Genomic DNA, 26,845 nt, shown 5'->3' with positions numbered 1-26,845 from the left:
CATCATGTAAATGTATTAGACTCAGAAATGCAAATATAAGTATGGAAACACTCTGTGTAAAGTAAACATTGCTGCAAAGATCACAACTCATAGCTTTACATATTGTCCTATACCATTTGTGGACACAGAAGTATGAAGACAGAGAGCCTCTAGAAGGTCATTTCAGTCACACAGGGGCAACCTGGGCAGCTTGTTGGGAGAAAGGGGGATGGAATAGAAAGAGAAGGTAGAATATAGGCCAGACAAAAAGTATTGCAGCCGATGATGATGTTCAAATGCATGATAGGGAGGGTTTACATATTGAATACCAAAACAATATAAACCCTTTGGGAAAAAGTACAGTACACGCACAGAATGCGAAAAAGATCTGGTTGGACTCAAACACGTGTGACAGCAAGAGGACTTGAATCCAACCTGATCTTCTTTTAATTCTGTGCTTGCACTGTACTCTTTCAGTTCCATCCTCCTTCCTCCCATCAAGCTGCCCAGGTTGCCCCTGTGCGACTTGAATGACCTTCTAGAGCAGGGATCTTCAAAGTGTGGGGCGCGACCCCCAGGGGGGCAGTGGAATGATGGATAGGGGGTTGCGCATTTCTGGTCACACTTCTGCCCAGGCCAATAGGACTACAAGGGATTCAGCCCCCCTCCTCCCCCGTAGTGTGTCTCAACTCGAGCTGCTGTGGGCTCCGTTGGGCTGTGTCTGCAGTCTTATCTCCAGCACAGCACGGCACACCTGAGTTTTTCACATGTCTTTAAAGACCATTTGCATGTTTACATACCTTTTGTAAACTGGTTACTGGGGCTTTTTTTTCTTGTTCCAGTACCCCCTGGGCCCCTACTCTACAAATGTAGGGAAGTAAGTAAGTAAGTAAAGTTTTTATTGCACAATTATTTAAAATCATTGCAATATGCAAGAATACAAAAGGACAGTAGTAAAAACACTTGAGGCTATTAAAAACTAAAATAGTGAATGGGTGGGAAGGGAAAGTAAAAAGAATAGGCATTTTACATTTACTGCAGTAGTGTGAGAATGCATTTCATGAAAAGAAATATAAAGTATGATTGCCAATAGAAAGATACCAGCCATTTGATGTTTAAAGAGCCTGCAAAGGCCTCCTCTTGATACTAAATAGGATTGTAAATAAAATCATGCATTCATTCTTAATGGACTTCACTGTCTTTGTTCCCTTTAATGATCAGTCATGGATCATTGAGGCAGCCCTAGAACACAATTAAAAGTGATTTCTATTTCTATTTGCTGCTCCAAGTACGCACAGGTGAGTGCTGAAATATACTGCTTTAGGTGACTGCTTATTTTTGTACTGTCTGGCACATCACAATAATGACCAGGCAACCCTAACAATAGGACTGGAAGTGTGTTGGAGGATCAGCATATTATGTATTTCCTCCACCCTCGATCCCTGATTAATGCCATAATGGCAATAGTTTAACTTATATCTTAAACCCTACGCCGCCGTCAATATTATGCTGAGTTACTTCAAGTGTCTGGGAATGCACCCTGCATTCAGAGAACTCACTTCTCATTCTTGCACTTCACTTTCACACTCACCCTGAACTCACAGCGATCACAATGCACTCACACTGATCACCATGCACTCACATCATTCACCCTCTCACCCTGCACTCACAGTGATCACTCTGCCCTCACAATGCACTTGCGCTGTTCACCCTGTACCTCACCCTGTAGTCACACTACTCATCTGCACTCATCCTGCACTCATGTGATACCTCATTCACCTGCCCCCTCACTGCTCAATTTGCAACTCTCTCAAACAAGCCCATCATTAACCATGCATTCATTTGTCCCACTCTGCACTTACACCCGCACCCAAATTCATATGGTCACATTACTCTCTTTGCAGTCACTCCTTTCACCCTACTCTCACACTGTCGCATTGCTCACCGTGCACTCGCATGGGCACTCTTGTCATCCACTGAGTGCAGAAGGTTAATGTGCCTGCTACAAAGAACATGTACTATGGAGATCACAGAACTGAGTGTGAGTAAACTATGAGTAGCGCTATACATTTTTTAAAATATTTGTCAGAATGGTGCTACAGAGAGGTTAGGTGCATTGTTGGTGAGTCCAAGACATCTGTCAGGCAGCAACGTGGTCGTTGTTGCACACGTTTGCAAAGCACTATTGCCTGCCCGGTCAGGTGCGCAGAGACTGGCTTTTTGCCAGCTCGGACCTGCAGTACTTTCTAGTTTAAGATATTTGTCTGCACCCACCGCTGGGATGGTATGGCTTAGGTATCTAATTCAAAGGTAAGAAATCTTCAGCTAGAAGTCTCTATCAGATGAACAAAGTACTTACCTTCGGTAACGCATTATCTGGTTGAGACGATATCTAGCTGCAGATTCCTTACAGCTCCACCCATGCCTCCCTGCTTTACGGAATAATGTTGTAGGGCTAGGGTTACACCCCTTTCAGGGCCTTAGTTTTTCACATGACTATGCCAGTTACTTTGTGGCTCTTCGCTTCTGATGTGGAAAAACAAAAAGTACTGATGTCTGCACAACTGGGTTGTGCCTATATAGGTGACCGCATCGTCATAACCAATGCTACTGATGCCTGCTGACGTCACGCGGAGCAGAATGGAGCCACCCAACAGCGTGTGCAATAGGTATTGCTCAGCAAAATTTTACGGATCCAGTCTGCCATCTGTAAAATTCAAAGGTAAGGAATCTGCGACTAGATAGAGTCTCTACCAGATAATTTGTTACTGAAGTTAAGTACCTTCTTCAATAAGGTTTGAAAACTTATCAAAAACCCTGACAATATGACATGTTAGTCATGAAACATGAGTTGGGTGGAAATGAAGAATGCAGTCTTGAAATGATGAAATGAAGACTAAAACTATTTTTTTGAATCCTCTTAATTTATCGTTATATTTATATGTTCAATGGGAACTCATGATAAGCGCCTTCTTGACACCTTTCTCTGTTGAACCAGTGGTGTATGGAGAGTTAAAATATGCCTCTAGATTTTGACACCACCACCAAAAATATCTCTCTCAAACTCTGGTTGCCTCTACAGCTAGAAATCATTAGATCTCCTTGGGTTCTGCTTTTTCTATCACTATGGAAAAAGAAAGGTGACTCCATTGGGAAAGCATGTCCAGCCTTGCTGCCTTCATTAGGGTTGTGGACACTGTAGGCACCAGTTTATGGTAGAGTTTTTGCTCTGCTAAATTCAATCTCCTTAGACGTTTAATGAATTCGATAGTATTTCATAATTTTTATTAACTGGGATCACCAATTAGAAAGGTAAAAGTAAGAATCTCCCTATTCTGACCCACAAACCTATGGTCTAACTTTTGATGTTCTTCCCTCTAAAATAGAGCGCACACAACACGACTGGACAGGCCCCATCAACATGTCTCACCAGCTGCCTTCTTATCTGGGCCGTCGTTCAGAACCGAGGGGAGTTGGCAGAAATCCTATGGGCACAGGTAAGGAACACTTCAGATTCAAGGCTGTAACTCAGAATATGGTAGTCACCAAATTCGACCTACAATAATAAAGACTGCAGAAAATCAAACACAAATATCTCTTCACATTATGTATATACAAGTAGGTATAGGTGTACTATTCCTAACTCTGTTCCTTGCAAATATATATCTTGTCAAGTTGATGGTTTACAAATAGTAAATCTATACTCAACCTTACGTACTTCCATTGATATTATGATAGTTGTTGATATTCTGAAGTCGATCTTTTTGCAGGCATCAGGGAACAGGACTCACCTTTCATTCTTTTGGGCAGGTGGTTGCAGTTCTCCAAACCTGCACATTTTGAGCAAGGAAACACTTAGTTGGTCAAAGAATGTCCGCTTGGCTTTGCATCTCTGGAGAATGATAGCAAAACTCAATTTTCGAGACATGTGGCTGTAGATACTCGTGCTCTGCAGGCACCTGCCATCTAGTGTTGGGTCCGGAGTTGTGCAAGCTGTTTTTCTTCTAAGAAGTTTTTAGATTCACGAGGTAGAGTGACTTCCTCTCTGTTATAATGTGCATGGGCATGGACTCCTTTGTTCGATTGTATTCTCTCCGCCATCTGGTTCGGATGTGTGTTCCTTTGCTCCATTTTCAACTCCTTTACTGTTAGATCGGTTGCACATCCAGTCCCTTCCGTCGGTATTGTTTCCTTTTGTATTCTTTCTATCTGCGCATCGATGAAAACCCTTGCTGGTTTGGACTCGCTCGACTGTAGCCCGTTAGGGGCCCGCCTTCCGGGGCTCACCTTCGAACTCAAACTCAGTAACTAGCGATGGAATGCACGCCTTTTAGATACTGCCCGCTTTGCCACCGAATTACCCCATAATGAACCAGCAGTCGGTCTGCAACTTGTGCTTGTCTTCCGAGCACCAGAAAGTGGACTACGATGCATGCAAGTCTTTTCGATCCCAAAAGACCCTTCGGTTTTGTAGAGGAAGTCACCTTGAGATGTCCTACAAAGCCAGTGATGCCACTTCTGACAATTTTGTGAGGAGCATGCCCAAGAGCAGCTATCGTTTAAGGTAGAGGAGGCCTTCTCCATCGACAAAAGTTCTGACTCGAGGCTTGAGGTTGACTTTTAAATGGAGGACATTGCACCAACTCAGCATGTGAGTAATGCACGCCCTGCCCTGAGCCGCCAGGCCAAGCTACCCAACAAACATTTGGCACTTCTGGTCTCAGCAGCCAAGGTCCCTGATCCACCTCTAGCTATGGTCAGCACCAAAAAACGACTGCAGACATCCCACCTTCAGGCTCGGCACCAAAAGCACATTCAAAGTCGAAACCCTCAGCTTCTACTTCTTCAGACCATGACTGGCATTCAGCACGGTCTCAACCTTCGGTGCTGAGCCGGCAGTCGACCACATTCATCTCAATGCTAAGCGCACCTTCCACCTCAGAGCTGAAGACCTCATAGCCCAGCTCCAAACCCACAGCAGATCCACAGGTGGAACCAATCCTGCGTTCAAACAATTGAGGCCTCACCTATATGCAACCGCATCCATATACATGACCAAGAGACAGGGACTGATTATCAGTAAAGTATCACTTCCCAGGATGTGTCTAATAACATTAATCCTTAGGTCAAGATGCATACTAATTCAATATAAAATCACACAGGACCACATACAATTCACCCAAGAAAAGGTGTAAAAATAAAGAGAATACCTCCAAGTAGAACGACCAGAGGGGTTCCCGGTTAGCAATTACGGGTATACCCACTTCTCATCATTGGCCACTCTCTCTATATGAAAAGAGAAAAGTGCACTAGATAAAGTAATCGTGCAAATGTGAGAATAGTGGTGAAAACACAAATAGTGACAAACGTATAAACAATGTCACCAAAATGTTGTGTACATAAACAAACAAACAGACCCCTAACCAACCACAAAAAGATTATGTGTAGCAGGACTTTGCTTGCTTTTCGTTTTTTATTCTGTTGCAGCAAGCCCCACCAGTTAAAAATGGTTACTTGTATACCATAATGATTTATATCCTCAAGCCGACATGTTTCATCCCTCCGGCGCTTGAGGGACTCTGCAACAGTGGCTGTGAAAATTTCCAGCCATTTTTGGGACACGTGAAAATTTGGCACAGTGTCTTACAGAGTGGTGCCGGTACACGCTGACTCAGCACCCTCAAGGTCCAGATTCTTCTGAAAAGACTGAGAATAGATAACCCCTCTTATGCCCTGATGAAATCGCTGAAACTTGGAGCGATGAAACATGTCGGCTTGAGGATATAAATCATTATGGTATACGAGTAACCATTTTTAACTGGTGGGGCTTGCTGCAACAGAATAAAAAACGAAAAGCAGGCAAAGTCCTGCTACACAAAATCTTTTTGTGGTTGGTTAGGGGTCTGTTTGTTTGTTTATGTACACAACATTTTGGTGTCATTGTTTATACGTTTGTCACTATTTGTGTTTTCACCACTATTCTCACGTTTGCACGATTACTTTATCTAGTGCACTTTTGTCTTTTCATATAGAGAGAGTGGCCAATGATGAGAAATGGGTATACTGGCAATTGCTAACCGGGAACCCCCTCTGGTTGTTCTACTTGGAGGTATTCTCTCTATTTTTCACACCTTTTCTTGGGTGAATTGTATGTGGTCCTGTGTGATTTTATATTGAATTAGTATGCATCTTGAACTAAGGATTAATGTTATTAGACACATCCTGGGAAGTGATACTGATAATTAGCCCCTGTCTCTTGGTCATGTATATGGATGCGGTTGCATATAGGTGAGGCCTCAATTGTTTGAATACTGTATGAGTGGGGGGCTGCCTTACCTATTACCTTCCCCCTCTACCCCTTGAGATTGTTCGGAACCAATCCTGCGCCACTTACAGGAAAATGTGAGCACACATCTGAAGAGAATCCAAATCCAGGTTGGGACTGGATGAATTCTTGACAAAGCTTCCTCTCCTCGACCACCTAAAAGGAAGGTTTGAACTTGGCAGTCCCTCCAAAAAGGAAGACTATGGACTAGGCCACTAGCCCTCCACCCTTTCCACATCCCTAATCAACTCCTCCTCCACCATTACCAGATTCTCCTTTAACACCCCCTCACGCTGGAGAGCCACTAGACATTCCCCCACAGGGGTCACTGCATTCAAATACTTGTGGGTATGAGAAGACACAAGGAGATGATCTCTGGGACACCTATGACACCGATCCCCATGCTGACATGGATCCTCACCTTTATACTGCATACCCTTCTCCCCCTGAAGATGCTACCTCATATAAGGAGGTAATACCTAGGGATGCTGCTTTTCATAATGTAGAGCTTCATAAAGAGCCCTTAGAGCAGGGGTCTTCGAAGTGTGGGGCGCAACCCCCAGGGGGGCCGTGGAGTGATGGAAAGGGGGTCACTCATTCCCAGTCACACTTCTGCCCAGGACCATAGGACTACAAGGGATTCAGCCCCCCTCATCCCCCGTAGTGTGTCTTAGCCCGAGCTGCTGTGGGATCCGCTGGGCTGTGTCTGCAGTCTTATCTCCAGCACAGCACGCCTGGGTTTTTCACAGGTCGTTAAAGACCATTTGCATGTTTACATACCTTTTGTAAACTGGTTACTGAGGCTTAGTTTTTTTTCTAGTTCCAGTACCCCCTGGGCGCCCACTCTGCCTATTCCTTACATTTGTATTTTACATTTACTGCAGTATTCATGAAAAGAAATATAAAGTATGGTTGCCAATAGAAAAATACCAGCCATTTGATGTTTAAAGAGCCTGCAAAGGCCTCCTCTTGATACTAAATAGGATTGTAAATAAAATCATATGCATTCATTCGTAATGGACTTCTCTGTCTTTGTTCTCTTTAATGATCAGTCATGGATCATTGAGGCAGCCCTAGAACACAATTAAAAGTGATTTCTATTTATATTTGCTGTTCCAAGTACCCAAAGATGAGTGCCAAAATATACAGCTTTAGGTGACTGCTTATTTTTGTACCACCTGGGACATCCAAATAATGAGCAGGCAACCCTAGCCGTAGGCTTGGAAGTGTGTTGCAGGATCAGCATATTATTTATTTCCTCCATCCTCGATCCCTGATTATTAATAATAATAATATTAATACTGAAGTTTATAAAGCGCAACAGCTACCTCCATAACAGAGGTGTCCCGGCACTCAAGTAGCAAGCAGCGCATGCAGGGTTATTTCGGACGCTGGGGCGGCAGACCTAGTTATTGCTGAAAAGACATGTCTTTAGTGCTTTTCTGAAGCAGGACTCTGTAGTTGCGTGACTGAGGAACCCAGGCAAGTCATTCCACATTTTAGCTCTTCTCGCGAAGAATGCCCGACCACCCAGCCGAGCTTTCGCAAAGCGGGGGACACAGAGCAGGTTCTGAGTGTTTGATCGCAGAGACCGATCTTGCTTATAACAGCAAAGTCTTAATTTAAGGTAACTCGGGCATTTTCCATTTAGTGCGCGGTAGGCCAGGGTCAAGGCCTTGAAATCTATTCCTTTAGCTACTGGAAGCCTGATAAGAGAAAACCAACTGGGTGTCGTCAGCATAAGAAATTACCTTGACACCCCAGTTGGCAGTCAGAGAGAAGAGGGGAGCTAAGTACACATTGAAAAGTAAAGGGCTCAGCGTAGACCCCTGAGGAACGCCACACCAGAGAGGTTTAGGTTTAGATATAAATGGTCATAGGGCGACTTTTTGAGAGCGGCCACTGAGGTAAGATTGTAAGCAGGTCAGCATGAATGCCATAATAGCAATAGTTTAACTTATATCTTAAACCCTACGCCGCCGTCAATAATATGCTGAGTTACTTCAAGTGTCTGGGAATGCACCCTGCATTCAGTGAACTCACTTCTCATTCTCACACTTCACTTTCACACCCACCCTGCACTCACACCAATCACAATGTACTCACACTCATCACCATGCACTCACATCATTCACCCTCTCATTCAGTGATCACTCTGAACTCACAATGCACTTGCGCTGTTCACCCTGTACCTCACCCTGCAGGTGATTGAGGTGTCACATGAGTGCAGGATGAGTGCAGATGAGTAGTGTGACACTATTCATCTGCACTCATCCTGCACTCATGTGACACCTCATTCACCTGCCTTCTCACTGCTCAATTTGCAACTCACTCAAACAAGCCCATCATTAACCATGCATTCATTCGTCCCGCTCTGCACTTACATCCGCACCCAAATTCATATGGTCATCTCACTCACCCTGCAGCCACTCCTTTTTCCCTACTCTCACACTGTTGCATCGCTCACCGTGCACTCACATTAGCACTCTTGTCATCCACAGAGTGCAGAGTGTGAGTAAACTATGAGTAGCGCTATAAAAAAATTAAATGTTTGTCAGAAAGGCGCTACAGAGAGGTGCATTGATGGTGAGAGGTAGTGAGGGAATTTATGGAGAAGGAGGAAACCGGGGAGGGGGCACCAAAAAAGACTGTTACACAGTGTGTGACCAGTGCTAGGGCCAGCCCTGCCTGGGAGTGTAGGCCCCCCCGCGAAGTTTGGGTCTAGTGGCTCCCCTGCTTCTGCCTATTACTATTATTATTTACATTTGTAGTGCGCTAATGTTATCAAAAGGTGTCCTGGGGCTAATAGCCATCTGCTGTCTGTAGGCAAATAAGAAACACACAGAAGGGGAAGGAGAACCAGCCAAAGGGGTGACCTACAGAGCATAGAGCCTGTTTTTTATATCTTCCTAAAGGATAATAGATTCTTGGTGGAGCGGAGCAAAGGAGGGTGCATGTTCCATAACGGTGTGGCCTGCACCAAAAGAGCAAGACAGACAATTTGTGCCTTCCTGAATTAAGGAACAATAAGCAGAGTTGCACAGGCCAAGAGGAGCATACAGGTCCAACCCATGTGCTCAGTGAGGAGAGACAAGAGGATGAAAAAGGACAGCAAGGGAGTGAGAGAATTCGATTGAAGAGGTCAGGGATGAAGAGAAATGTGAAGTGCCGAAGGGAAGTGCAGACACGCAAGAAGTGAGTGTGAGGGAAGGTTGAGGGCACAGAGGAGGGCTACTGTTAAACTGTGGGAGAAGATAGCTGAGAGATGATCTGTGACCTAAAAAGTAATTTGATGCGACATGGGTGAGAGACAGCAGCGATAGGGGAAGAGAGGGAGTACTGGGGTGGGTTCTGAGCAGTGATTAATTTGTAATAAAACATGTGCCAGGGACCTCACCAGTAGACCAGTGCAACTTTAACCACCCCCCCATTGCCTTGCCTGTGCGGCCAATGACAAAACCTATGCAACTACCAACGATAACACTTGTATAAGTGTGACTATTTCAAGCCCCAAAAGCTATAAGAATGGCATGGATGTCAGAAGTTTATAGTTTTTAATGTATATTGAATTAATAAACAGCTGTTCTGCTCATCTTTAAATTACACAGAAAGAGCCACCATGTGGCAGACGGTCATAGTCCCAGTGTGTACAATTAGGTGCCAGTGCGAAGCACCGAAAACCACCTGCTCAAATTAAGCTCTGGTGCTGAGGTAACAGGGGAGAGGGACATTGGTTCAAGAAGGTGTGGAAGAACAAAGGAGAGATGTGAAAGATGAATTGGGGGACTGGAGAGGTGTAAGATACAAATAGACAACAATTTGAATGGAAAGACTTGAGGTGAATGAGAAGGGCAGAGGGGCAGGGCAGATGAAGGCCCAGAGAGGTCATGAGATAAATGCGAGAGACTGTTAGAGATGAGGGCAGTGAAAAGACAGAATGGCAAGAGGTGATTAAGGGTGAAGTGAGAATTTGGATGGGGAGAGGGATCTGGGATTGGGAGAGGAGAGGAGACAGGGATGGAAGGGAGGGGTGAGAGGAAAGCGGCATGGATAAATTGCTGAACTCTGCACAAGACTGCCAGGGTTTTAAAGAACCCCTGCTGCTCCTTGTCAGGGCCAGGTGTGCTTCTGATGTGGCAGCACTTATTTCTGTGGAGTGGAAGGCCCATCACAAAGGTTAACTAAACATCTTTCTGATGTTAATTGCTGTATTTTGGTTATAAACTGGTACTGATGACGTCAAATCTTTCCTCAGTGTTACTGTGTGCAAAACATTTCAAAATAATGAAGCAATTCTATCCCAAAATAACGCCGCATCACATAACATTATTTACATTTTCTTCCCACACAATTTAGTCAAGCCTGTTGTGTAATTTTGTCCTCACCTGACTCATAATTCCAGTAGCCCTGCCTACAGGTTTAAGAATGTTTGTCAGGAGGGGGTCCTTACGACTGAAAATGTTGACAGGGGGCTCTCGTCCCCCAAAAGTTTGAAGACCTCTGCCTTAGAGGATAACTTCCTCTTCCAAATGGTGCCCACAACACACAGTGCTACCCAGTAGCTACCCATGGTAAACTGTATGCTTAGGCATACCAGTGACATATTTAAAGACCCTTTACAAACCCTATTAGGGCTAGTGTCGTAACGGCTAGTATAAGCCCTGTACCATCTTACCCTATTTTTATTAAATGACAGGTACCGCCAAACTCCCTAGTTGCCACCACAGCACGCAGGTGAGCCAACTCTCAAGCCACTGGAGGCAGCCCGCCTCCAGACATGGACAGCAAAAGAATAAACGCTGCAGGAAAAACGGTTTCAGCTCAGGCTGCCCACCAGTGGCATACTGGCAACTCGCAAGCTCTCCTAGCACGCTACGACCATGCCCACTGGGACGAGATAGAAGAAATATTCCATTATCTCCCAGAGGAACATAAAATGTGGTTAACAGCTTCAAAGGGAATAATTATCACAAACACCTCCATTAGATGCTGCAGACACGGCAGCAAGGGAAGTGAACACAAGTATGTTTCTCGTGCCGGGGTTTTCCCTTTATAGTCATTAGCACTTGAATAGTCCCACCCAGGGACTATATATTTATATATATCTTCTTAAGTGGATTTTTTTGCCTTTTTTCAGGAAGGCCTGTAAAGACACTTAAGAGATAGAAAAGACAATAATGCAGCCTAACTAAATAGACTACAAATGCCACAACTTGATCTTGAAGTGAAAAAGATGCCAGAATACTATGTTTTGTGCAAATGTTATGGTGTTTAACACCCAGAAAAGCCCGTTCACAAAACTCTCCTTTCCTGATAGAGATGAAAGGATGGGACAGAGTAGCCCCCATAAGCTGCAATTATGTCTTAAACTAGATGCTGTGCCTTTAGGAAAACTCAGAGACCACCAGTATCCCATGATGCACAGTCAGTGGCAGTTACTTCAGTTCTTTTTTCCAGCTCCTTCTAACTGGACCCTGGAGCATTAAGCGCTACCAAATTTGTTTGTTTTTTCCATCAAAAATCTCTTAAGAAGTTTAACTCCTAGTGTTTTACTTAACGTCTTTGTCTTTCTCTACCTTTTTCTGTCTTTTTCTGACAGGAATTACCACAGTTTCTTTAAAAAATGCCATCTCTTTAGTCCAGATTTTAGAAGGAATAAGGCCAAATCTGACCCTTTTAGAGTATGTATTATATGTCTACCCGCTACACACTTTCCTGACTCCTGTTCCATCTGCAAAACCTTTTCAAAGGGTACTCTGCACGACAGGGAGAAGATTAGCCTTCATGGAGCAGAAGAATGAAGAAAACAGCAGTTCCACTCATCAGGTGAGGCTTCAGGGCGAGGGGAGGGTCAATCCTCTACCAGAGCCCTATCTTCAGCCTCTGGGGGGCTCCCCAGCAGAAGGCAGGCTAAGACAGGCTGAGGGGCGACCTGTTCGCCGTCAACCCAGAGTTCTGGGTCAAAACAACGTCGACATGCAACATGGAGGAGAAGGTCGAAGACGATGGCTGCGCCAATGGTGAGAACACGTTTGGCGTTGAGAAGCCCACCGCAGACGGTCACAAGATCGCCTTCGAGAACATTGCGTCACTCGACGTTGACTTATCACCGCCGATCGGGTCTACTCATCACTGTCGATGAAAGTCTCCACGTTGCAGTTGATCGACGTCGAGAAGACATCGTCATTCGATGACGAGAAAAACCTGTTGATCACAGACTCGATCTGCTTCAAAGAGTCTACAGTCAACGTCAGGAGGGAGTTCTCTTTAGAGACGACTTTGAAGGTCGCTGTCGACTAGCCGATCGGCGTTGAGGGGGAAAGATGGTTCTTCTGTAGAATCGGTGACTCCCCAAAAGGCTAGGAAAAGAAGGAGATTAATTTACTCATCAGATTCTGAGTATTCTCGGACATACTCTCCGTCTAGGACAGTATCACCTGCTCAGTCTCCTCCTCATCGTCCAGATGATCAGACTCCTCCTCAGCCTCCGTCTTCTCATCCTCCACCACCTCCCCCTCCACCGGTTACACCTTCTACTCCATAAAGGCTGAGATCCAGGTCTCGTACAAGAGCTCATTCTCATTGTAGACGTTCCTCTACGTATTCCCACCACCAACATCACGGTGGAAGATCCTGTTGTAGACACACCAGGGATTCTTCCTCTACGAGTACAGGAAGATACTCACTTACTTTATCGGACTCTCCTCCTCAAAGCATTGACCAAATTGATGATATCTCGACTTTTCAAGAAGGTTTGGTTTGAGGAGATTCAAAATTGAACATTCCTATGTCCGTTCCTACTCAGTCAACTTCAGCCATATTTGAGACTTTACAGCAAAGACAACCATCCCTTTGGTACCAGGCCTTTTGGAACTGGGGATGGACCTTTCCTTACACCATGATTAAGCCAGCTCCATCCAGGTTGCAAATGAAGAGGACCCCACATTCCTAAAGGCTGACCCGACCCCAGACTCAGTCATTGTGGTGGATGCTAAGAAACAACATACCACAGCTCCAACTTCCACAGTTCCACTTGATAAAGAGAGTCGAAAAATAGACTCAGTGGAAAGAAAAGTGTGCAACACAGCAGCGACCTCCATGAAGGCTGCTAGTGCAATGGCGCTATTAGGTAGATATGACCGAGCACTATAGAAGTCGCTTCAACAATTTGCCGAACATCTACCTAGAGATAAGAGGGAGGATTTTAATAAAATATTAATGGAAGGACTTATGGTCTCTAACCAAGTTATTAGCACTGCTGCAGACACATAACTACTAGCTCTGCATGGATATTGTCAAGGAGTGGCACTCAGGCGGCATTCATTGCTTTGCTTGACTTCATTAAAGGCTTAAGAGCAGCTGCGCATTCCAAATCGTCCTTTCTCTGGCACTACACTCATCAGTTCTCATGCAGATGAGGAGATGGCATGCATGAAAGCAGAAATGGGGACATTGAAAGCGGTGGGTCTCGAGAGACCCAAGGAACAGCGAAGATCCTTTCGTCCTTTTTCAAGACGATATACAACACAGAGGATTCAAACCTGGTGGTATCAGGGTCGTCAGTCTGGTGCACAGCAATTGTATCAAAGATCCTACCAACTGTATCAGAAAAGGCAACCTAGAGGAAGGTCAAAACAACAAACTTCACAAGGTGGCAAGTTGCCTACTGCCCCCAAGCCCTGAATCATATATTCTCCCTCTTTCATTACCCACTCCAGTAGGGGGAAGCATTCAACACTTCTTGGCTGAGTGGCAAAGTATCACACAAGACAATTGGGTTCTGAATATTGGGCGCAATGGATATTCTCTATGATTCATCAACCCTCCACCATCAGAGCCTTCAAAACAATCAAGATTCCACCTATTGCAATTAAAAGCGGAAGTGAACATTCTCCTACAAAAACAGGCAGCAGAACATGTTCCTACGCTGAATCCTAGGCAAAGGGATTTATTCAAGATTCTTTCTCATCAAAAAGAAAGAAAAGAACGAGTTCAGACCCATTCTTGATCTAAGGGAGGCAAACAAATGGATTCGGAAGGAAAGATTCCGGATGTTAGCACTACACAAGATCTATCCTCAACTACAGCGGGAGGATAGGTTATGTGCAGTAGACCTCCAGGACGCATACTTCCACATTCCCATAATAAAGAAACATTGCAAGTTTTGAGATTTGCTGTGGGAAACAACCACTACCAATACTTTGTGCTTCTGTTCGGCCTGAAGTCAGCACACAGGACCTTCTCCAAGTGCATGGCGGTGGTGGCTGCCCACTTAAGAAAACACATGTCTACCCCTATCTAGACGATTGGCTGATCAAAGCATCCATGTGTCAGGAGGCTCAAACACATTTCAACTGGACCTCCGACCTTATCCGTCGGTTGGGACTTCATGTGAATCAAACGAAGTCTACCTCGACTCCTGAACAGTGCCTACAATATCTGGGAGCATCCATTGATTCTCGCACGGCAAACGTGTATCCTTTGGAGGAAATATGCTTATTGATCCTTCGGAAGACTCAGGCTCTCATGTCAATGTCGCACAGTCAGGAAGATCTCCTCTCTTCTGGGCACCATGGCATCCTCCATATTTCCCACACCGAATGCACGTCTCCTCATGAGACCCCTACAGTAATGTCTGGAGGACCAGTGGGACCAGCGAACGGGGAATTGGGAAGACTGGATTCAACTGTCACAACATGCCCTCTGGTCCATCAAATGGTGGTGCTCGCCCACCAATCTCCTATGAGGGACTCCCTTTCACACGGATATACAGACTCAAACTATAGTTACGGATGCCTCTCTTCTGGGATGGGGAGCCCATACAGATCACCTTCAAATTTAGGGCAGATGGTTACACAAAGAATCTATTTACCACATCAATCTGCTAGAGCTGCGAGCATTTCACTTGGCTCTGAAAACTTTTCAACCATCATTCCATGCCAACTCCCTGCTTGTACAGACGGACAATTCAACACAAATGTTCTACCTCAAAAGCAAGGAGGTTCGAGATCCAGACCATTGTCTCGGGAAGCCCAGACATTATGGAAGTGGCTTCTAGCCAAAAATCTGACAATAACAGCAACCCATCTCCCAGGTGTTCAAAATTCTCAGGCCGACTCACTAAACAGACTCCTTCAGAAAAATCACGAGTGGATCCTAAACGACGGCATGGTACGAGACATATTCGAAAAATGGGGTACTCTGGGGATCAGTTTATTCGCCACCACAGAAAACAGCAAATTCCAAAACTTCACCTCCAACTTCTACCAACCGGGAACCCTGGGGAATGCCCTATGGATCAACTGGTCAGGCAGATTTTTCTACACCTTTCCTCCGGTTTCCCTGATCCCGGCAGTTCTCATCTAGCTCTCTCAATCACGGACCAAGATGATTCTCATAGCCCCGGAATGGCCACGCCAGTGATGGTTCACAGACCTTCTTCACCGGTCTATCCGTAATCATCTCAGACTGCCATGCAAAACACACCTACTAATGAAGTTCGGAGGTCAGATGGTACACCCCAACCTCTCCTCTTTGAATGTGGCAGCATGGCTCCCGAACTAGTGCAGTATGAACTCTTGAACTTACCTCAACACTGCATGGACATTCTTAAGGAAGCTAAGCGGCCATCCACACACTCTGCTTATGCTCACAAATGGAAGAGATTCTGTATTTGGTGCACATCGAGGAATGAAGACTCTAACTCTTGCCAGGAAGATGTCATACTTCCATACTTGCTTCATCTAGCACAATCTGGCCTCCAATTTTCTTCCATTAAGGTTCACTTGGCAGCCTTGACTGCTTACATGAAATGCCCTTCAAAATATCTTCCTGTTTCAGAATTCCTTTTATTAAAGATTTCTTGGAGGGTTTGAAAAAACTCATCTATAAGGCTACTCTTCATTATATGTCCTGGAAGACAGATTCCCTTGTGGCTCTCACCTCCTCCCACAGGTTTAGAGAAATTCAGGCTCTTTGCTGTGAAGAACAGTATACAGTTTTTCATATATCTAAAGTAGTTATGAGGACTCATCTGAAATTCCTTCCTAAGGTAATTTTGGATTTTCACGTAAACCAAACAATTACCTTACCTACTTTCTTCCAACATCCATCCTCATCAGCGGAGAGATTGCTTCATTCCCTGGATGTAAGAAGGGTTTTGACATTTTACCTGAACAAAACTAAAGATATAAGGAGAGATGATCAGTTATATATCTCCAGGTGGATTGTTTCTTGTATTTTGCTCCGTTATCAAAAAGCTAACAAATCTCTTGTTGGTAAGCCTAGGGCTCGTTCTACCAGGGGGAAGGCAGCTACTGTGGCTTTTCTTCGTAATGTACCCATTTCGGAGATATGTAAGGCTCCTACTTGGAAGTCAGTCCACACATTCACAATACACTACTGCCTAGATTCTGATGCCAAGGCAGATGCTCAAGTAGGACAGGCTTCCCTTCGGAATCTCTTTGCTTAAAACTGCAGTTTAACTCTCTGTCTCTTCCACCGCGTCTACATGTAGGGATGTGCTTGCTAGTCTTTTCAAGTGCTTGGGCCTATACATGGAAATCTTCTGCAAGAGAAGAAATAGTTCTTACCTGTAACTACAGTTCTCTTGCAGGAGTAGACTTATCCTTTGTTCAAAATAGCCATTCACTTCTCATCACCTTCAAAAAGAACTGAAGTAACTGCCACTGTGCATCATGGGATACTGGTGGTCTCTGAATTTTCTTAAAGGCACAGCTTCTAGTTTAAGACATTTAATGGCAGCCTATGGGAGTTACTCTGTCCTGTCCTCACCCTGATACCCCATCTGATGACTGGAATTGCTGTTTTCTTCGTTCTTCTGCTCCTCGAAGGCTAACTTTCTCCCTGTCATGCAGAGTACGCTTGGAAAAGGTTTTGCAGATGGAACAGGAGTCAGGAACGTGAGTAGCAGGTAGACAAATAACACATACTCGATGAGGGTCAAATTTGGCCTTCTTCCTTCCACAGTCTGGACACTTATCAAAAAGAGATGGCATTTTTTAAAGAAACTGTGGTAATTCCTGTCATGAAAAGGTAAAGAAAGACCAAAGGCGTCGAGTGAAACACTTAGGGCCAGATGTAGGTAATTCATATTTACCGACTCTTAAATACCGAATTTTACCGATTCGGTATTTAAGAGTCGGTAAATATGAAGGGGGAGATGTAGGTAATTCAAAATTGAGAATTACCGAATCGGTAGGATTCGGTATTTACCGATTCGGTAAATACCGAATCGGTATTGCCCATTGATTCCTATGGGCCATGAAGCCCATAGGAATCAATGGGCAATACCGATTCGGTATTTATCGAATCGGTAAATACCGAATCCTGCAAGGGTGCAGGGGGTGTCACTTTGACACCCTCTAGCACCCCAATTCCGGACTTGTGTGCCACAGACACCCCTAAGGGCATGTCTGTGTGTCACATTGCACAGGTGTGCATGCACACATGTGCATGCACACCAGGATTCGGTATTTTACCACCCAATTGGATTGGGTGGTAAAATACCGAATCTGAAAGGCCTTTGGGACTCAGAAGAGTCCCACCTACATCTGAGTTTTACCGAATCGGTAAAATTACCGATTCGGTATTTTACAGAATTGGTAAATTTACTGATTCAATAAATTTACCGAATCTGTAAAATGATGCCCCTACATCCCAATCACCAAATACCGGTCGGTAACGGCCGAATTCGGCCGTTACCGACCGGTATTTGGGCTCCTACATCTGGCCCTTAGAGTTAAACTTCTGAAGAGATTTTTTATTGAAAAATAAAACATTTGTTAGAGCTCAATGCTCAAAGGTCCTGTTAGAAGGAGCCGGAAAAAAATACTGACATAACTGACACTGACTGTGCATCATGAGATACTGGTGGCCTCTGAGTTTTCTTAAAGGCACAGTGTCTAGTTTAAGACATATAATAGCAGCATAGGGGGGCTACTCTGTCCCATCCTTGCATCTCTATCATGAAAAAGGAGGTTTGTGAAGGGGGCTTTTCTGGGTGTTAAATGTGAGAAGTTGGCCTGATATATGATGTTCACTAGTTCTAGTGATCACCTTGTATCAGTCCAAACAACCCTTATGGTGATTGGTTGTAAGTCAACCTTATAGACCAGCTATCCTAGTGGTAGCATGGACAAAGCAGTCTTAGGCTAAACTCTTTTGGCATGTGAAGCCAGCTGCTTTACCACATATAACCCCTTGAATACCAAGTGAAAGGACACCACACAGGTTGTTATGAAAATAAACAAGCATTTATTAACTAACATACACCTCTGAACTCTTTATGAGGTCAGAGAGCTAAGCACATGACAAACTCTTAGGAAAAATATGTTTAAGTTGCACGATTTACAATGGTGCCCTAGGGGCACGACAAACCATATACTAAGTAAGTGGAATGTGAAAGTCAATAAAAGGAATGGAGCTAACCAGAGGCTGTAGGATCGCTGGGACCACGCTATGCTAATTTCAGGTAGGTAATAGGAGGCCCACGGAACGCATGTGCAGAGTGTGAACTCACACGCGAGATGCGTACAAACGTCTATGGACAGTACAGTTTTAAGAAAAAGGTGAGTCGGACGTCCCTGACTAGATAGGACTAAAACGACAGTGGAACTGGACACTAGGAGAGTCAAGCTACCCTTGAGCACCGAAATGCTCGTGTTACCTCACCCACAGGCTGCGGGTGCATAGGTGCCAAGTCGTGTCGGGTTCCCGGCATTGAAGTCTATGGAGCCTGGAGGAAAAGATGCTGCAGGCGGTCAGGAGGAAGATGTCCGGTGTGATCCAAGGGTGGATCAGTGAAGAGAAGAACCTGAAAGCAGAGGGGACAATGTTCAAAGTCACTAGCCAGTGACTGGAGTGGAACCAGGAGTGGAACCAGATGTCGTCGTCGCGATCAGGTGAAGGTGGACGCTTGTCTCTGCAGCCACGTGGACCAGGTGGTTTCTTCGACGACCAGGATGGAGGCACGAGCTGTCCCACGCAGGCTCTCGCTGTCGGCGGTGTCGGCTTCGGAGTCAACAGGCCTTGGCAAAGGCAACCCACGCAGTGAGTGGAAACGGTGTCTGGAGTGGACCAGGAGGGTCCGGGGTGCTCCTCTTTTGGAAGGGAGCAAGGGCCAGTCTGGAGCAACCAGACCAGCAGTGAAGTTGTTGGGGTTCGTCGTCTAGGAGGTCACTGGCCAGCCGGCAAGTGACCAGACAACGCGTCAAGCAGCAAACAGGCAGAAGGGCCCCACGCAGATCTCGTGGATGCTGGAGAGCTGGTCTTCGGTGCAGTAGCTCCTCGGGGTCGGGGCTTCTCAGTCCCCGAAGCACTTGGACCAGGATACCTCTGAAGTCGTGCTGGAGCGAAGTGCTGCTTCTTTCAAGATGGCCGGACCCACGTGTCTCGTCGCACCCACGGATCTCAGCTGTGCTGCAGATGTAGGTAGAGGTCGGAGAGGTCTCGTCGGGCTCTGAAGTCTGGATCCGGGAAGGAAGACGACAAAGTGAAGCCGCTGGACGCTGATGGTGCCTGCTTGTGCAGGGTGGACACTCCTTGCCCACAAGGGAGATTTCTTCAGTCTTCTGTGGAGCAGAACTTCGAAGTCCGGAGTTTCTTCTTGTAAAGTTGTTCAGGATAATCTAATTTGGAATCGGACCAGCTCCTACCTTTATCCAGCTAAAGGGGGCTGTACTACGACTAGGTCCCTCCTCTGGGTGGGACCAGGAAGGGGGGTGGTTACACCCCCTATGCTTTGTCCGGTCTTGTGCCAGCTCTGGGGCTGGAGTGCCCCAGGAACTGGTTTAGTCCGGATTATGCACAGGGACACCTTGTGTGCCCCAGGCATGTCTCATTCCTTTCAGCCCTGTCCTACCTAATACACAAAATCCTGTCTGGGGTGGTGCTAGCACCTCCCAAGGCAGGAAACCCTTTGTTCAAGCCTCCCTCGCTGGAAGGACTCCCAGCAGCAGGAGGTCAGACTTGTGTCTCTGGTGGCAGCATCCATTTTGTGATGCTGAGGCTCGAGTTAACTTTAACCGGGGTTCACAGTTACATACATGTCGTGTCCCTCTAGAAGAGTGGAATGCTAACCCCGTCATCAGAATTGGCGAGGGGGTAGTATTCCAATTCGTATGACACCTTACTCGACATGTTTTGATAATGTTATACCAAAGTTGGCAATAACCGCAAGGATTATAATGCACTTAAGAGTATATGGCATAGCGTTATCATGGAACAGCTATTAGGATTTGGTTCCGCAAGCTGCAAACGGGCTCAGCTCATGCCAGAGCACCATCTCACATAATTCCAAGCACTCTGCCGTCAGGATTGATAAGGCCTGCCATAGGAGTGACTGATAGGAATATATGTGTCCATTTTAGGTTTAGATATAGGTAACTATATCTAAAGCAAAGGGTGATTACACCACCTTTCCCCAGCTGTCGTGCAGCCAGTTGTGTCTGTTTAGATGGCCAGCCAGGGGTGGCATAATACATGTTTCTGATAGATACATCTGCAGTGTGGATTCCTCACCTTGTGAATATCCCCCTTGCGCCAGCAACGTTTGGAAAATTCTTCTTAGCACGCCGGCGTGGACGACGTCATAGGAGCACGGCATACTCATAAGGCCCACGTCGGCGTGATGACGTCAGTTCCCTTTTTTCCGCATTGTCGACGCTAACGGTTTCTGGGATCTTCTGCGATACTTTTTGTATCTTGTTGCTATTTGCTGTTACAGTTTCTCTTTTGAGATTTTCTTCTTCGTCGAGGATGTCGTCGAGGAAGACGGGTTTCAAACAATGATGTTCCTGTACCCGAATGATGTCGATCACCGATCCGCATTCCGACTGTCTGTGGTGTCTTGGGTCGGATCACGATGTTAAGAACTGTCATTCCTGCTTCAAGATGAACCCCAAGGCCTTGCGAGAGCGGGAGGCAAAGCTTCTTCTTGCGAAGGTGAAGGAGAGAGAAGCTGGAAGGTCTTCGAGGTCGGTTTCCAGGTGCTCGAAGTCGAGGCAGCTGTCGCGGTCAAAGTCGAGGTCGGCTTCGAGGTCCAAAGCGAGGTCGAGGTCCAGAGAGAGGTCGAGGTCCAGTGAGAGGTCGAGGTCCAGAGAGAGGTCGAGGTCCTGATCCAAGTCGGCTTCGGGCCATGCTTCGAGCTCCTCGAGGAAGAAGCACAAGAGGAGTAAACATCACTCCAGACATCACTCTGGCAAGGAGTCTTTGGATTCGAAGAAGAAGTCTCGTAAACATCACAAGGACTTCGTGTCTCCTTCACCGGCTCTTTCTCATGTGGGTTCTCCGGTTCAGGAGCAGAAACCGGATCTGGAGTTGCACCATTCTTTGGTGCATGAAGAAGAAGAGGTTCCTCGAGCACCGACTCCAGTTGTGGAGCCTGAAAATCAAGAGGGCCAGGGTGCGCCTTTGCCGGATCAGCCTCCTTCGGAGCGGCCGTTGGGTTCGTACCCTCCCTTTCCAGGTCCAGGTCAGGATCCCTCGCAGTTTTTAAATGCCATGTTAGGTGTTTATTCGAGGGCTATGTACCCCACTGGCGCACCAGTTGGTCCCATGGGTCCATTGTCTTTTAATTTAGGTGTGCCTCAGGCTTATGCCCCAGCCCCCTTTATGCCGTTTATGCCGACGCCTTGTGCTCCTTGGCTCGGTACGGCGCCGCCGAGGTCGCCGACTTCGCTTGCGGCTTCGCCGACTCCGGATCGGCCTCGTGGTGATTCAGATCGTGGTGCTTCCCATCCTCAAGTTCCTCGCTCGACGTCGGCTCCGGCGCCGTCGGAGTCTTTGCCGGATCCGTCGACTTCGGTCTGCATGGAATGGTCGAGGCGCAGAGCTCAACGCCTCTTGGAGGAAAAGGAGTATATGGACTCTGAGGTTGAGGAAGGAGAGTTACAAGATCAGGGGGATTGTTTTGAGGACCTCCAAAGCGCAAGTGGCCTGGAACTTTCTCCTGAGTGGGGTTTGCCATCTGTTTCGGATACTCCATCTAAGGACGTAGCACCCTATCACGTCGTTATTAGGAAGGCTGCGGATTTGCTAGGCTTGACTTTGCCCACTGTTGAGTACAAGCCCAACATCCTCACGGAAGTTTTACATTCACCTTCTTCAATCATAGAACCTACACTTCCTTTTACTGATGCATTGACTGAGCCAATAAAGGAGGTCTGGAAGAGACCTTTGACTGCTCCTGCGGTTTCCAGGTCTGTGGCAAGGCGTTACAGGGTGGCTCCTGATGACCCTGAATTTCTTTCCTCACATCCTGCTCCGGAGAGTCTGGTGGTGCAGGCCGCCTGTTCCAGCAGAGCTGTGGGTTCTTTCCCTCAGGTGCCGGCAGACAAGGAATCTAAAAAATTGGACCAGTCTGCTAAGAAGATTTTCTCCTCGGGTAGCATGGCTTTGAAATCCACTAATGCTACTTGCCTATTGGGGAGATATGTTCATGCGTTGATGGACTCTGTGAAACAACTTTCATCTAAGCTTCCAGAGGATGATAGGAAGAACTTTAACGAAGTGGTCTCTGATACTCAGGCTGCAGCCCGTATGGTAATACAGAGTGGTATGGACACGGTGGACTCTGTTGCCAGGATTATGGGCTCTACTGTTGCAACCAGAAGGGCCGCATGGCTTAAGTCCTCCGATTTTTCTTCTGATGTTCAGTCTACCTTGTTGGACTTGCCATTTGATGGGACAGGCCTCTTTGGTAAGAAGGCTGACGTAGCCCTGGAGAGATTCAAGGACAGCCGTGCTACTGCCAGGTCTTTGGGCCTTCAGACAAGGGGCTCTGCAACTAGGAAGTTTAGGGGATTTGGCAGATCCACTTTTCGTTCCTACAACCAAGGTCAGCAGCAGCAGCAGCAGCGACAGAATCCTCTGTATAAAACCTACAGAGGAAAGCAAAAGGGCCTTGGTCGTGGACGCCAGGCCTCCTCCTCCTCCTCTTCCTTTAATAATCAACCCCCTCCCTCTGCAGCAAAGCATCCCTAGATCCGCCATTCTGGATCATGTGGCTCCGGTGGGGGGCCGGCTTACTCATTTTCTACGGAATTGGGAATCGGTTACATCAGATCTTTGGGTTCTCAATCTCGTAGAAAATGGGTATGCTCTTCCTTTCCAGGAGTTCCCTCCCAATTACCCTCCTTGCCAGGGTTTTTGTTCGGAGGACCACCTAGTTCGTCTGCAGGAAGAAGTCCTGGCTCTGTTCAGAAAAGGTGCGATAGAGGTGGTCCCGGAGCAGGAGAGGGGTCAGGGGTGCTACTCCCGGTATTTCCTGATCCCCAAGAAGGATGGCAGGTTGCGTCCAATCCTGGACCTCAGGATTTTGAATCTCTATCTCAAGCAGGAGAAGTTCAAAATGCTCACTCTTGCGCAGGTTCTTCAAGCGCTGTTGGAAGAAGACTGGATGGTGTCAATCGACTTGCAGGATGCGTATTTTCGCATCCCGATCCTGAAGTCGCACAGGAAGTATCTCCGTTTTACGGTGGGTTCGCAACACTACCAGTTTGCGGTCCTTCCGTTTGGACTTACTACTGCGCCTCGAGTTTTCACCAAGGTGATGGCGGTGGTGGCAGCACATCTCAGGAGATCGGGGATTCCTGTGTTCCCCTATCTGGACGACTGGCTGATCAAAGCGGAGTCGCCCGAAAAGGTGCTTCATCCCCTGCAAGAGACATCGCAGCTGTTGTACAGGTTGGGTTTTTCGATAAACGTGCCCAAATCTCACCTGGTGCCCTCCCAGCGCAAACTGTTCATAGGTGCGGTACTGGACACTACTGTATGTTGTGCATTCCCTCCTCCACAAAGGATTCGCGACATTCAGGAAATGATTCCTTTATTTTACAATGGAGCGGTCGTTCCAGTCCTGAAGGTCCTTCGCCTGCTCGGTCTGATGGCTTCTTGCATTCTGTTGGTCAACCATGCACGCTGGCACATGAGGGCACTCCAGTGGTGCCTCCGCAGGCAGTGGTATCAGCACAACGGAGATCTCGGGGAGTCAGTGAAGATCTCCAGAGAAACTGCAGTGGATCTGTCTTGGTGGGGCGTGGAAGGCAATCTGTCACAAGGAAAGCCTTTTCAGCTTCCACCATCGGTGGCCACGGTGATAACGGATGCATCCACTCTAGGGTGGGGTGCTCATCTGGGGGACCTGGAGGTCAAGGGTCTTTGGTCTCCGGAGGAAAGGTTGCTTCACATCAGCCTTCTAGAATTGCGGGCCATACGTCTGGCGCTCAAGGCCTTCCTCCCTTCCTTTCGCGGTCAGTCGGTCCAAGTCCTGACGGACAACACGACCGCGATGTGGTACATCAACAAGCAGGGAGGAGTAGGGTCGTGGTGTCTCTGCAAAGATGCTCTGCGTCTCTGGTCCTGGGTTCAGGATCATCAGATTTGTCTGATGGCAAATCATCTGGCCGGAGTTCTGAACGTACGTGCAGACGTTCTCAGTCGGCAGTTCTCTGCCGACCACGAGTGGAGACTTCACCCGGAGGTTGTTCACGACATCTTTCAGATGTGGGGGACTCCTCGGGTGGATCTGTTTGCCATTGGGGGACGCGTTTCAGTTGAGCTGGGGAGGTCAGCTCCTTTACGCGTTTCCCCCCATACCCTTGATTCCTCGGGTTCTGAGGAAGATTCGCCAAGACCGGGCCCAAGTCATATTGATTCGCCAAGACCGGGCCCAAGTCATATTGGTCGCCCCGGACTGGCCAAGAAGGATGTGGTACACAGATCTTCTCCACCTCTCCTCTCACCCGCCGCTCCGTCTCCGTCTCAGGGCAGACCTCCTCTCTCAGATGGAGGGGCAGGTTCTACACCCCACCTCCAGACATTACACCTTCATGCCTGGAGATTGAACGGGGCAATCTGAATTCCTTCTCTCTCCCTCACGATGTGGTGGATGTCATTCTTTCTGCCAGGCGCGACTCCACCAAGTCCATCTATTCGTATAGGTGGTCTAAGTTTGTCTCTTGGTGTAGGGAGAGGGATGTTGACCCGTTAAAGGCTCATTTGTCTGACATTTTGTTGTTTGCTCTTTCTCTGGCACGGCAAGTGTTTGCTCTTGCCACTGTCAAAGGATATCTTTCGGCCTTATCGGCATTTCTCTGTTTGCCGGATCAGCCCTCTCTTTTTAAATCACCTGTAGTATTAAGATTTTTGAAGGGACTTACTAATAAGTTCCCTCCTTCTCCCTTTATTGTTCCTCATTGGGTCTTGAATCTTGTGTTAACTTATCTGATGGGTTCTCCGTTTGAACCCTTACACAAGTGTCCAATGAGGCTTCTTTCTTTTAAGACGGTCTTCTTGGTTGCTATTACCTCGGCAAGGAGGGTAAGTGAGCTTCAGGCTCTTAGTTCCAAGCCCCCGTTCTTGTCCATTCATGCTGAAAGAATGGTTCTCAGGACCAGGGCTGCTTTTCTGCCTAATGTGGTAACTCCCTTCCACCTAGGTCAATCTATTAACCTTCCTACCTTTTATCCTCCCCCACACCCTTCCAAGGAGGAGGAGAGGCTTCATCGCTTGGACCCGAAAAGAGCGGTTAGTTTCTATCTTGATAGGACTAAAGACTATCGTATTGACGATCAGCTCTTCGTGGGTTTTGCTGGCTGCAAGAAGGGCAGAGCGGTGCACAAGCGCACACTTTCCAGGTGGATTATCCTCTGCATCAAGATTTGCTACTCTCTGGCGGGTAAGGACCCTCCTGAGGGTATTAGAGCTCATTCAACTAGAGCGAAGTCTGCAACATCTGCATTGTCTAGAGGTGTTCCTGTTGAGGACATTTGCAGGGCCGCGACATGGGCCTCCCTCCACACTTTTGCGAAGCACTACTGCTTGGATGCTGAGGTGAGGAGTGACGGCCACTTCGCGCGCTCTGTTCCCCAAGATTTCCTGGTACAGCAGAGTGGTCACCCTCCTCCGGGAGTGGGGACTGCTGTGGGACTCTATTCACAAGGTGAGGAATCCACACGGCAGATGTATCTATCAGAAGAACAAGTTACTTACCTTCGGTAACGCTTTTTCTGGTAGATACAGTATCTGCCTGTGGATTCCTCACTGACCCACCCGCCTCCCCGTTGTCCACTCTGCTATACCTGGGTTTATGTGCAAATGTATTTATGAATTTGTATTTCTGGAATTTTATGGTTTTGCACTTTAAATGCTTTTAGTTTGCATGTACTGTGTACATTGTATATATGTATATATTTGTTGGTCCGTCCGGGTGCCTCAAAGGCACGGAAAAAAGGGCGGAACTGACGTCATCACGCCGACGTGGGCCTTATAAGGAGTCGGTGATGTCAGACGGAGTCGCGCGCGATGCCGTGCTTCTATGACGTCGTGCACTCCGGCGTGCTACGAAGAATTTTCCGAACGTTGCTGGCACAAGGGGGATATTCACAAGGTGAGGAATCCACAGGCAGATACTGTATCTACCAGAAAAAGCGTTACCGAAGGTAAGTAACTTGTTCTTCAGCCCCTGGTAGGCCCTGGGTACACCTATGCCCTGGGTACCTATAGTACACTGTACAGGGG

At 46.9% G+C, this 26,845-nt stretch overlaps 1 protein-coding gene across 1 annotated transcript in view; it reads left to right on the top strand.

Moving 5' to 3' along the window:
• The window catches only part of LOC147693352 (transient receptor potential cation channel subfamily M member 2-like), a 3,804,886-nt gene that overhangs the window by 1,009,504 nt on the left and 2,768,537 nt on the right, over positions 1-26,845 (top strand). Inside the window, exon 13 of the mRNA XM_086935946.1 lies at positions 3,366-3,476. Coding sequence (XP_086792072.1) covers positions 3,366-3,476 — 111 coding nt within the window. The remainder of the gene's footprint in view (positions 1-3,365; positions 3,477-26,845) is intronic.

The sequence above is a fragment of the Lissotriton vulgaris genome, chromosome 8 (genome assembly GCF_964263255.1).
Source record: "Lissotriton vulgaris chromosome 8, aLisVul1.2, whole genome shotgun sequence".
Taxonomy (NCBI): domain Eukaryota; kingdom Metazoa; phylum Chordata; class Amphibia; order Caudata; family Salamandridae; genus Lissotriton; species Lissotriton vulgaris.
Note: the sequence above shows the minus strand (reverse complement) of the source record. Positions and strands in the feature narration are given on the sequence as shown.